This window comes from Hyaena hyaena, unplaced genomic scaffold (genome assembly GCF_003009895.1).
Source record: "Hyaena hyaena isolate Hyena2069 unplaced genomic scaffold, ASM300989v1 scaffold_493, whole genome shotgun sequence".
Taxonomy (NCBI): domain Eukaryota; kingdom Metazoa; phylum Chordata; class Mammalia; order Carnivora; family Hyaenidae; genus Hyaena; species Hyaena hyaena.
The window spans coordinates 1,386,912-1,399,410 of NW_024081125.1; the positions used below are offsets into that span (position 1 = coordinate 1,386,912).

The 12,499-nt window shown below is 51.4% G+C and overlaps 1 protein-coding gene across 1 annotated transcript; it reads left to right on the plus strand.

The window, feature by feature from the left end:
* Positions 1-1,191: 1,191 nt before the first annotated feature.
* Positions 1,192-5,350, plus strand: TCL1B (TCL1 family AKT coactivator B). Its single transcript, XM_039254554.1, has 3 exons — positions 1,192-1,353; positions 4,945-5,115; positions 5,297-5,350. The coding sequence occupies exons 1-3, from the start codon at positions 1,192-1,194 to the stop codon at positions 5,348-5,350; spliced, it is 387 nt and encodes a 128-aa protein (XP_039110485.1).
* Positions 5,351-12,499: the final 7,149 nt, after the last annotated feature.

A 12,499-nucleotide genomic window follows, 5' to 3' on the forward strand; every position in this document is an offset into this window, starting at 1 on the left:
TCCAACCAATAGAATACAGTAACGGGTGTATTCCACGTATGCGATCACTTTATACAAGACTGCAATGCCTTGTCTCTTAGGACCCCCCACCCCCAGTCCCAGGCCAGATGGAAAAACACCAGGGAAAGGAGGTGGAGCTGCTGTGAAAAAGGCTCAGGTGGCTACAGAAGCCACCCAGTGATTTCAAAGGTGGTCACCCTACCTGCCATGTATACGATATCAGGAACCTGGCCAGAAATGGCTTTTCAGTCTTCCGGGAGGAATGACATCATCTCCATACTCATTGTCCTGTGAGCTAGAAGACTCGTACCTGTGGTTTTCAAAAGGAAAATGATCATTTCGTGGTGCATTCAGACAGAGCACGGAGTGCTTACCGAACGGCCTGTCTCCTGCCTCCTTAGCCTCCTGGCAGAGCCGATCTGATACAATGGCCCAGCCATGTGGACCGTCTGGCCCCTCGTGGCCTAGGACAGGCGGGCAAGGTGGCTATGTGCCCTCCCTCTCCTTGTTTCTGTCACCAGAAGATTCTGACCTCAAATGTTCCTGGGGCACTGGCTCACTCTCTGACAGGAGGGACTTGTCCCTTAGACCTTGGCCAGGTACCCCCAGGGGCAAGAGCCCAGTGAGCTGGACAGAGAGATGATGCCTCTAAACTCAGAGAAGGTCCTGATGTGGAGTCCCGTTGAAGGCGTGCGAGCCGTCGGTGCCAGCTCAGAATCTGGGGCTTGAGGTCTGGGCACAAACCCCAAGGCTGGGGAGGAAGGTCGGGGATGGAGCCTGCCGTGAAAACTGGGGGCATCATGGGAGCGAAGTGGGGTGTCGGTCTTACGGAGCCATCCAAGCCCTGGGCGCAGAGCCCTGGGGTGGCTCGTACCCAGGGAGTGGCCTCTCACCCCCTGCGGCTCATGACCCTGTGCTGGCACGTCCAGAAATGGCCCCCCTCCTCCTGCCCCTTCCCAGTGGCCCTGTCTCTGCCAGCTCCCAGCGGGGGGCCGCTTCCCCCCAGCCCTCGGTGGGTCCGCCCCTTGCTGCCCCCCTGCGGCTCAGGCCTTGCCCCTCCCAGCGCACCCCTGGGGGCCCCGCCCCTGCTGCCCCGCCCCCTGCGCGCCCCGCCCCACTCAAATAGCTCTGCGCCTGGGAGGCTTCCTTGCGTCTCCAGGTCTCCAGGCCCGCAGGGGGTGCGCTCCCGCCATGGCCTCCGGGACTTCTCCGATCCTTGGGGTGCTCCCGCACCGTCTGTGGGCCCGGAGGCCTGGCATCTACGAAGACGAGAAGGGGAGGACCTGGGTGACGGTGGTCGTGCGGCTCAGTCCCTCCCAGAGAGCTCGGAGCAGGGCCTCCCCAGGCAGCACAGTGAGTTGTCAGGCGTGGGTGCGGGGGTCTGGGGGAGGACCGTGCATGGACCTCGGCTCGTGGGCCTGGCACAAGCAGCAGTAGGGCCCCGGACAGAGGGGACAGGAGGCGGTTCTCACTTGTCCTGAAAAAAAGGCCCGTGCTGAGTGCGAGCACAGTGATGTCTATGCCTGACGCAGACCCCAGGAGCCCCTGCCTGGAGGCGCCCCCAGCCTGAGCTTATCTGCAGGAGCCGATGCATCCCTCATCGGGAGGCTGAGGGGGAGGGAGGTCGGGGCCCAGGCCTGCCTCCCGTGCATGCTGGAAAATCTTCACAGATGTGGCAGCTGTTAAGTAGGGCTCTGCAGAATGAGTAGGAGTTTTCCGGGACCAGGAAGGAGGCAGGAGGTATTGTGACCTAGAGGCAGTAGGTGAGCCAACGGTGTAAAAGAAACGTTGACTTCGTGATTTCGGGTTCTTTATCTGCAAAATGAGAAAAATACACCTCTGTGGCAACTGAGTCACAGACTCGCTCACCAGGCGCAAGGCCTTGGGGCGTTTGACAGATAACAACTTCCGGAATCCCACCTGGAAAACCGATCCCCGAGGCTAGGGTGGAGTGTAAGGCCCTTTAAGGTTCAAAAGCTCCCCAGGTGGTAAAGATAATCACTCAGGTAGGAAAGAGTTCCCTGTGGATGAGGGCTTTAAATATCAGCCCATCATTCAGGGGTACCATAAATACCTCCTTGTAATATGGTAAAAGCTTATCCGGGTATTAAAAATGCCATTTAGACCATCGTAAACATTTTAAACAACACAAAACTCTTCCAGCAATCTTCAAAGAGGTTATGCAGAAAATTGTTGGTGGGGAACACTGAAAGTTTTTTCCACACCTAGACCAAATAAAGCATGCACAAAATTCTGAACAAAATACTTTGGTAGATTTTTTTAAAAACATAAAAATGTTTTCAGTGGGAAAAGTGGATTCAAGTAATGTAGCTAAGGATGCCGTAGGGGCACCCGGAGAATGAGCATTTCCCCTTATTTAAAGTAATTACTTCTTGGGGCGCTTGGGTGGCTCAGTCAGTTAAGCCTCTGACTTCGGCTCAGGTCATGATCTCACGGTCCGTGGGTTTGAGCCCCGCGTCAGGCTCTGTGCTGACAGCTCAGAGCCCAGAGCCTCTTTCGGATTCTGTGTTTCCCTCTCTGACCCTCCCCTGCTCCCTCTCTGCCTCTGTCTCTCAAAATAAAATGAAAGACATTAAAAAAAAATTTTTTTTTTTTTAAATAATCACTTCTTGGGGCACCTGGGTGATTTAGTAGGTTAAATGTCTGACTTACTTCTGCTCAGGTCATGATCTCGTAGTTCGTGGGTGAGAGCCCCACGTCAGGCTCTGTGCTGACAGCTCAGAGCCTGGAGCCTGCTTCACATTCTATGTCTTCCTCTCTGTCTCTCCCCGCCCCCTCTCTGTCTCTCTCTCAAAATAAATAAACATCAAAACATTTTTAAGATAATTACTTCTTACAAGTAGATCTCTATTTTCACATATAATCTTAGGATGGGAAGCAGCTTTCTGAGCCTGATCAAACACAAGGCCCAGAAAACATTCTGTAGAGGGTCTGATAGTAAACATTTTCAGCTTTGCAGGCCATACAGAGTCTATAGCAACTGCTTGACTCTCCCCTTGTAGTGAAAAACCAGCCAGAGACAACATGCAAAGGAATGCGCACTTGTTTATTTACAACAAAGCTTTATTTACAAAAGAGGCTGTAGGCCAGATTCAGCCCACACTTTGGTGATACCTGACCTAAGGCCAGAATCCAAAGGGAAAGAGATTTCGCTATGTAATTAAAAGCATTTCATCTGCCAAAGAACCCATACAAAATCAAGACAACAGATGGAGAAAAATGATCTGCCATATGTATGACTGATAAGAGGCTAATATCCTTGACTCCTAAAAAGAAAGACAAATACTCAGATAAAAAAAACTCTGTAAAGTTTTTTCCATTTTGCCACATGACAAAGGGATCTTTGGTTACAGTTGTTGGTGATTTTCTCCACTCACTCTTATACCTTTCTGTATTAGCCGAGTTTCATTTCATTTTTTATGTTCACAATAAGTATGTGAATGCCGAGATCAAATACGATATATTATATATATATATATATATATTTGATATATACCACTCCCAGATCCTAAGGTGTACGAATACTTTACTTTTATTTATTTATTTGTGTGTGTGTGTTTTATTATTTATTTATTTATTTTTACAAAGAGTTTATTGTCAAGTTGGTTTCCATATAATACCCAGTGCTAATCCCCACAAGTGCCACTCTCCGTGCCCACCCCCCTCCCCCCCCACATCCATCAGTCCTCAGTTTTTGTCAGCATTCAAGAGTCTCTCATGGTTTGCCTCTCCCTCTTTCCCCCACTATTTCCCCCCTTCTTCTCCCCCATTGTCCTCCGTTAAGTTCCTCCTAATCCTCCTATACGTACAAACATATATTTGTCCTTCTCTGCCTGACTTATGTCGCTCAGCATAACACCCTCAAGGTCCATCCATGTTGCTACACATGGCCAGATGTCATTCTTTCTCATTGCCATGTAGTATTCCATGGTATAGATAAACCACATCTTCTTGATCCATTCGTCCGTGGATGGACACTTAGGCTCTTTCCATGTTTTGGCTATTGTTGAGAGTTGCTGCTACAAACATTGGGGTACATGTGCTCCTATGCATCAGCATTTCTATATCCCTTGGGTAAATTCCTAGCAGTGCTATTGCTGGGTCCTAGGGGAGTTCTATTGTTAGTTTCCTGAGGAACCTCCACACTGTTTTCCAGAGGGGCCGCACCAGTTTACATTCCCACCAACAGTGTAGGAGGGTGCTCGTTTCTCCACATCCTCGCCAGCATCTCATGTTCTCTGATTTGCTCATTTTAGCCACTCTGGTGTGGGGTGGTATCTCAGTGTCATTTTGATTTGTATTTCCCTGATGAGGAGGGATGCTGAGCATCGTTTCATGTGTTTGTTGGCCATGTGGATGTCCTCTTTGGAGAAGTGTCTGTTCATATCTTCTGCCCATTTCTTCACTGGGTTGTTTTTTGGGTGTGGAGTTTGGTGGGTTCCTTATAGATTTTGGATATCAACCCTTTATCTGATATGTCATTTGCAACTATCTTTTCCCATTCCGTTGGTTGCCTATTAGTTTTGTGGGTTGTTTCCTTTGCCGTGCACGAATACTTTACTTTTAAAAAGAAGGTTAAAAAAAACTGTAGAAGTGGCTGAGACAGAGGCCCAAGAACATAATCAGTTGCTGATGGGCGGGGAGAATGGCAACCTCTCCAGGGGTACAGTGGGGTGAGGTGGTGTGCAAGTCAGTGAGAGGACCGTACTTGGGGGTGCCGGGAGAGACACAGTCATCCCAGGTCCAGATGACACCCCCAAGAGATGATGTCATGGCCTTAGGTGTGGGATTCTGAGCATATTCACATCTGACGGGGCAGTTTGCCAGCTGGGCCCAGCATCCAGGACTGTGTGTGTTTACGTGCAGACCAACGATTGGGGGACCCCTGCCCCTGATGTGCCCCCTTCTCTCTGGTCCCTTCAGCAGGAGCCCGGCGTCACAGTCCACATGTGGCAGATGCCAGTGCACCCTCAGGAGCCCATGTCCCCCAGCCAGCTGACCCTGTCCCGGCTGCCCCTCCTGTGGCAGCTGTACTCTGGAAGAAGGTACAGAGCGGTGGATTCCAGGCTCTGGGAAATAGTGGACCATGGCCAGGCAAGTGTGGGGTGGCCCCAGGAGAGGGTGATGAGTGGCATGTGGTGACTGCGTGTGTGTGAAGGGAGGCAAGGGATAGAGGGACCGGATTACTGAAATCCACACACCCACGTTTCCATCTGCTTCAGGCGGATGGACAAGCATTTCCTGGGGACTCTGACCACTGCCCCCTCTCCTGCAGATCGACTCCACAGAGGAGCTGGTCCTGACACAGCTGTCACCGGGGAATGACTGACCGCAGGGAGCGGCTCTCAGGCTGGTCTGTTGGGGTCCATGTCTCTTGATGTGGCGATCAGACAAAAAGCAAGTGTGTCTCTCCTCTTTACAGGAAGACAGGGCTGGTTTCCCTTCCCTCATGCTGTTCCCTGAGCATATCTTCCACAGCCACCCCACCACCCTCTGCCCCTGATCCCTTGGATGTGATTTTCACTGCGGGCAGGCTCCCCACCTTCACAAAGCACGAGATCTCACCAAATAATAGTCATCATGTAATCTTTGTGAGCATTCTGTGAGGTGTATGTACTATTGAAGTCCCACTTTGCAAATGAGAAAAGTCTGAGGGTTGGAAGGATTTCCCCAAGACCTGGAGCTTGGAAATAGTAGAAGTCAAGTTCACATCCAGTGGGCATGGATCTCTTGGTCTGACCATGGCACTGAGGTGCCACCAGTCTCATTGGTGGCAGTGGCCTTCAAGGACCTGCCCCCTCCCTGACACTGACCAGGGCAGGCCAGGTCCCTTGGAGGGACTGGAGCTTGGGCTTGCCCTCCTGGCCCTTGGTCCAGCTTGGATTGGGCGCCCCATTCCTCCATGGTTCTCTGTCTCCTTCTGTCTTCTCCCAGGTCTTGCCAGCCCTTTGGATCTTCAGTGAGAATCTTTGTATAGCTGCTCTTCTGTCTGCACACCTAGCATGGCCTCCCTGGGGGGAAGGAGGCAGCTGGGACCCTGACCACTCCGCTTTTCTTGTCCTCAGCTGCCCCGCTCTTCTCTGCACTCAGAGTGACTCGCTGGATGGACTCCTATCTGTGTTCTGGTCTCACCTCTCCCACTGGCTGCGGTCCCTGGTTTCTCTTCCCCCTTTGTGCCCTAATACTGGCCTTCCAGGTGCCCCTTCCCAGACTCTCATCAAACCCCCCAGGCACTGGCCCAGCCAGACCCCCAGCCTCCAGTGCAGCTCATGATTGGAAGTTGCTGTCAACCCACTCCATGTCAGGTGGGGAGTGGCTCAGTTTAAGAGCCGGGCTCAGAGGGCACCAGTTCTGGACTTCGGACTCACATGGGTTTCAGTTCTGCTGGGCTGCTGGCCCAGAGTAGATGGAGTGCTCAGCAGGCTGTCCACTCCTGGGTCCCAGGCAGCCCATCTGCATCAGAGGGTGTGTGGAGGGATGGATGGATTTGGCCCATGGTTCTGCTTCTTCAGTCCTTCGGCACCTGGGTGTGATGGTGGTCCGTGAAGTTTCCTCTCAGTACTGGTTAATTAAACTTCACTGCTTGTTGTCAACTTTTGTGCTGAGTCAGAGATTGAGCTGGTTTCTGGTACAGAAGAGCAGCTTAGGCTGGCACTTAAGGTTAAGGCAAATTTTAATTTTCCCCACTGGGAGGAAGCTATGGTTGGCCCATTTCAGGAGCAGGATGCCAGGGGAAGGCAGAGAAGTGAGACTCCTGGGGGGTTGGAGGCTCTTGGTGAACCTAGGAAAAGGCAGAAGAGACCCTGGTAGATGCTGGTGAGGACCCTGGCTTTCGCAGAGAGAAGATGCCCTGGGTGTCTGCAGGATGGTGGAAGTAACAGTGGTTGGACAGAGCGTGAGGCACTGTCCAAGGTGCTGACCAGGGCCACGGGCGGGGGTGGGGAAAGAAGAGGGCCTTGTGGGCATGGGCCAAGGTGACAATTCAGTGGTGGCAAGAAGTAATTCCCTCCCCCACACCAGTCATAAAAAGAAATCCCCAGTGGGTTAACTTCCTAACCTTAAAAATGAACCCGTGAAAGCATCGAAGAAAATGAAAGGGAAAGGGAAAATACGTTCATGATTTTGGGGCACAAGAATCAAACAAGACCTAGAAAGCCAAACACAATTAACTTGTTCAAGGTAAACATTTTCTGTAGGACAGGAGACTGAAAGGCAAAGGTGGAGGACATTAGGGCCTTATACAAAGCCCTAGAATGTGGAATGCATAGAGAATGTCTGGAAATCTCTAAGAAAAGGGGAGAATGTCAGGAACTAGCAACATAGAGGAGACATCCAGATGCTGCAGTGGGGAAGTGTGGATTTCAGAACTCTGAGATCTGGGTCTTTGTTGCTGGTAGAAGTAAGTGCTCGATGGGATTGTGCTGTGGGAGTGTAAATTGCTATAGCTTCTCTGGAGGTTTGGAGGACAATTCATAAAATGGCGCTCGGGGCCCTTACCCAGAGGAGCTGCCCTGTACACTGTAAGGTGTTTGGCAGCATCCCTGGTCTCCACCCATTAGATGCCAGAGGCACCCCCCCTCACCTCCCCAGCCCCTTCAAGTTTTGACAACCAAGAGTGTCTCCAGTAATTGCCAAATAGCACCCTAGTTGAGAACCGCTGCCCAAGAAAATCACTTGCACGTGTGCACAAGACAGAAGGAGAGGCAGCATCATAGTAACAGCTGGGGTCTACCGTGGAGGGGTGGTTGAGTAAAATGAGACCCCCATGAGGAGAGGCTGGGCTTAGCCCCTGACAGTTAAAGGCCTTCTGTGTTCAAAGAACCAGGCTCTTTAGAAAAGTCTCAGAATGCCCTCCCCTCCCTCTGGCCTGAGATGGGTATGTGGGGGTGGAGGGTGTGTTGTGCAGCCTGCATCCTAGTTACAAACCAGTAGTTACAAACCAGGAACAATTGCATAATGACGTATAGGGCAAGAGTTAGGAAACCAACCCTTTAGTTCAATGGGAAATTTATAAAGCCAGGGACACCAGGAAAAGAGGCAGGCTGGGGCTGGGGCTGGGGTGGGGTGGGGTGGGGTGGGTGGCTCTACAGGACACCCAGTGAGCATGTGGTCCAGGGGAGGGAACTCAGCCACTTCATACGTGGCAGGTGTGAGGGTGGGTGTAACGATCAGGAAATATGCACACCTCTTGGGTGCCACCTATTTACAGATGTCTGGGAAAGCCAGCTGTCCAGCACCTGGAAAGGCTCCCGGGATGGGGGAGGGAAGTCGCCAGTCCCGAGGGTAGCTGGACTGGGGTGCAGCCTCTCTAGGGTGAAACAGGGCTCCAGTCCCTGCCCCCCTGCAATAAGTCTCCAGCATCAGGCTTGGACAGCTCTGCTGCTTGTGTCCCAGGGCGTCCTTGTCCTATGGCATTGGGAGTGTCCCCGGGCTCAGGCTGCTGCCTGGGGCTGCACTGCCCTTTGCCTCCCTGCAGTCTGCACGCCTGCATGGCCTCTGCTAGAGTATTACCACGCATGTTCTGTGCCCATGACGGCTGCACCCGGGCTCCCACTGCTTCTGTGCAGGGTGTCGGCTCTGACTCCTATGTAGCTTCTGTCTGGGTGGTCTGTCCTCAGCGCCTGCAGTGCGGTCAGCTTGCCCTGGCTCTGAGACTCCTCACCCCACCTCACCGTATTGTGCCTTTTGCTTTGCCTCCAGGGGCTCCCCCTGGCTCCTCCTGCCTTTAAGGTTCCCCCACTTACCTTGTGATTTTCCCTCTCTCTGTGCTTAGGAAGGGGAAGTGGAACAGCTTGATTTTTTTCCTCCCTCCCTCTGACCACCCCTCCCTTCCCACCCCAACAAAAAAGCAGCAGGCTCTCCTTTGACCTCCTCTGGGTCTTTGACTCAGTTGATATGCTTAAGGACAAGAAGAGAAATCTGGAGATGCTCTCACAAGATGGAGCCTGGCTGGCCGGGGTGCTGTCCTGCAAAGTCCAGCTGTAAACGTTCAAAGCCTTCAGTTGCTCCCTGTTTTCTTGGAACAAAGACTAAGTCTGCCCTTTCTTCTGGGAGGTGGATGTCCCAGGCTATCCAGGAACAGAGGCTTGGTACGGGAGGGAGCACATCAAAATGTTTACAGTCACTCCCGGTACGTGTCCAGGATGGCCACACCGTGCTTATGCATGCGAGCCCAAAGCCATCATGTGGTCGCCTCATGTGAGTTTTCCAACTGCTTGCTCCATGTGTTCATGAATGGGGTATGCATGCGTGGTGTGGCCTCCTAGACTCTGGCCCGAAAAACTTGTGACAGTTGGCTTCAAGGCAGGATGAGAAAACTTGCCCCAGCTCCACCTAAAAGGAGTGGAGACTTAAAACCAGTTACGAGGGACTGTGTTAAAGATTTCTCATGAACAAAGGAAAGGTGGTCCAAGAACATGGGGAAAATAGAGCTTTTTGTAAAGAATTATGGGCAGCATACAGGTGGTTCAGTTACTTTGCACGGGAGCCTTGGGGCCACCCTGTATGTGGGAATCACCGGCCATAATCAGCACCATGAAGGACACCCTGTGGGTATCCCTCCACTCGGCCAAAACCAGGGGCCGTGTTGGAAACTCTGCGATCCCCATGTGGCCTGGGCACTGACCGATGGCAACAGATGCTGGTCCCACATCCCTGGATGGGTGCATCCTGGGCGAGCCCAGCCCTGGCTCTTTCTGGGCCCTGTCGCCTACTGGACATCTTCTTTCAGGGGAACCATTAAAGACTTCGCATTCTGGGTCTCCTCTGGGATAGCTCTCCCTGAGCCTCGCCACTCCTTTGTGCAGGTGTTTGTCCTGAGGTGTGGGGGCTTCCCGAGAGCCTCTGGCCAGTTCTGCAAACATTTATGGAAGCTCACCTTTGTGCCAGGCCCTGAGCCGAGTGTCAGGGGAAGAGAAGTGAGTAGGAGTCGGTCCCTGCCTTCACGGGCTCGTCTCACCACAGAGCCAGGGACTGTGCATCAGCACTGAATGGAACCGAGACCAAAGGGTGGTGAGAGAAGGAGGGGGTGGTTGTCATGCTGCTGAGCCATCCAGGGAGGCTTCCTGGAGGAAGAATCAGGGTAGAAGAATCCTCACCTTTACAGGACACTCTGCCATCTTCACAGCACTTTCCATTATAGACTATGAATGAGACACACAATCTGATTTCCAACTTTGATCCTGAAAGCAAGCCTAGGTGAAAGGCAGGTCAGGGACTGCTGCCTCTGTCGCCCGGGGTGAGGTGCCTGCGCCCCAGCAGTGTGCCCTGGTCTGTCGTCAGGAGTGACAAAGCCGGGGCCAGAGCCTGAGTCCCCTGAGTCCCCTTCCCTGCTCTCCTCCTCTGCACAGCCCAGCAGAAGCTGTGGGGATGGAGAGAAATGAACACACGCAAGAGCGGCTGAGCATAGAGAACAGACTGAACTTGGCAATGGGCAGACGTTGGCAGTAGGGAGGGGTGCAGTCAAGGATGCCCTCTGAGTCTTGTTTGGCCAGCTGGTCCTGAGCTGGGAACATGCAAGGAGCAGAGATCTAGGGCCAACAGAGTGGTGTGTTTGATTTGGGTGTTGAGTTTCAGATGCATGCGGAAGGTCCAAGCAGAGGTGTCCTGTGAGTGGAGGCGTTGTGTGGGTCCGGAGAAAGACCTGGGCCCCAATCAGCCCCTGTCTGAGGAATTCTACTTGGAGCCCGGAGTATTACACTTCTAAAGTATGACAAGATGGGAATAACCACAGTGTTTGCTTCCAAATATTGGGAAGAGGAATGAGAAGGCAGACTACAGTGAGGACATAGGGTCTTCATGGAAAGGGCTTCAGGAAATATTATGGAAAGGCCAAGTAACAGAGTTATGAACATATTACGTAAAGGGAGAAAGTAAGCCCCAGAAAAACTCAGACTCACAATAAAACCAACCCAAATCGGTGGTGGTGGTTGAGAGCAGGCCGTGGGAGGGAGCATAGGGACACCATCATCGTTCAGGGTGGAGGGCTGAGAAGGGTTGGTGAAGAACAATCCGAGCTACTTACTACATCAACCTCCAAACGTACTGTACGAACTTCCAAAATCATCGTAAGGAAAACATTTACCACCCGAATATATCTGAACCAATAAGAGAATTCAAGAAGGCAGGTGTTTATATATTTAACACACAAAACCTGTTTTCTTGTATGCAGGTATGAGTCATAAAAAAATAATGACAGATCATATTTAAAATACCTATATAGGGGCACCTTGGTGGCTCAGTCGGTTGAGCGTCCAACTTTGGCTCAGGTCATGATCTCGCGGTTCATGAGTTCAAGCCCTGCATCAGGCTCTGTGCTGATAGCTCAGAGCCTGGAGCCTGCTTTGGATTTTGTGTCTTCCTCTCTCTCTCTCTCTGCCACACCCCACTCTCTCTGTTTCTCTTTCTCTCTGTCTCTCTCTCAAAATAAATAAACATTAAAAAAAAAAAAAAAGACAAGCATGTAGAGGAAATTTGGCAAAGGACTTATTTTCTGAATATATAAAGATCCCCTGTAACAGTTTTGTCTTCGTGGATCCCTCACCGGCTCAGATTCCATGTTGCAAATGCTCCTTCGCAAATTCACGACTCCTCCCACCTGTTCCGAATTATCTGCCAGGTAAAATGCCAAAGTTGGCTTAACTCAGGTTGCCTTCTTATTTTCTAAACCTAACAGAAAAGTATTGTTAGACAAAATCGGGCTAATACAGTTTTTTCAACTTTCAGTTGCTGACTGCAAACCTCAAAAGGCCAGAGATCTGCTGGGCAAATTCTGTGAAACTTCTTTGGTATATCTGTTTTCACTGGGTCTGGGATAGATTGTTTTTGTTTGTTGTTTGTTTTTAATTATTTATTTTGAGAGAGAGAGAGAGCACGAGTAGGGGAGGGGCAGAGAGAGAAGGGTAAGAGAGAATCCCAAGTAGGCTCCACATTATCAGTGCAGAGCCCAATAAGGGGCTCAAACCCACAACCCACCAAAAAACAAGTAATTACAGGGGTACCTGGGTAGCTTAGTGGGTTGAGTAACTTCGGCTCAGGTCATGATCTCACGGTTCGTGGGTTCAAGCCCTGAGTCGGGCTCTATGTTGACAGCTCAGAGCCTGGAGCCTGCTTCAGATTCTGTGTCTCCTTCTCTCTCTACCCCTCCCCTGCTCACACCTCTGTCTCTCTCTTCTCTAAAGTTAATAACCTTGGGGCGCCTGGCTGGCTCAGTCGGTTAAGCGTCCGACTTCAGCTCAGGTCATGATCTCATGGTTCGTGGGTTCGAGCCCCGCGTCAGGCTCTGTGTGACGGCTAGCTCAGAGCCTGGAGCCTGTTTCAGATTCTGTACCTCCCTCTCTCTCTGACCCTCCCCTGCTCACACTGTCTCTCTCTCTCAGAAATAAAAAACATTAAAAAAAAAAGGTTAATAACCTTAAAAATTTTTTAAAAACAAACAAGTAATTACAAATAGCTCTCCATCCACTTTCCTAAATACCTT

What these genes read in the sequence shown, in the direction of transcription:
- TCL1B (XM_039254554.1), top strand. Translation starts at nt 1,192, where the DNA reads ATGGCCTCCGGGACTTCTCCGATCCTTGGGGTGCTCCCGCACCGTCTG. An exon ending in GGGCCTCCCCAGGCAGCACA is followed by an intron (nt 1,354 to 4,944) that starts GTGAGTTGTCAG and finishes TGGTCCCTTCAG; the next exon opens with CAGGAGCCCGGCGTCACAGT. An exon ending in AAATAGTGGACCATGGCCAG is followed by an intron (nt 5,116 to 5,296) that starts GCAAGTGTGGGG and finishes CCTCTCCTGCAG; the next exon opens with ATCGACTCCACAGAGGAGCT.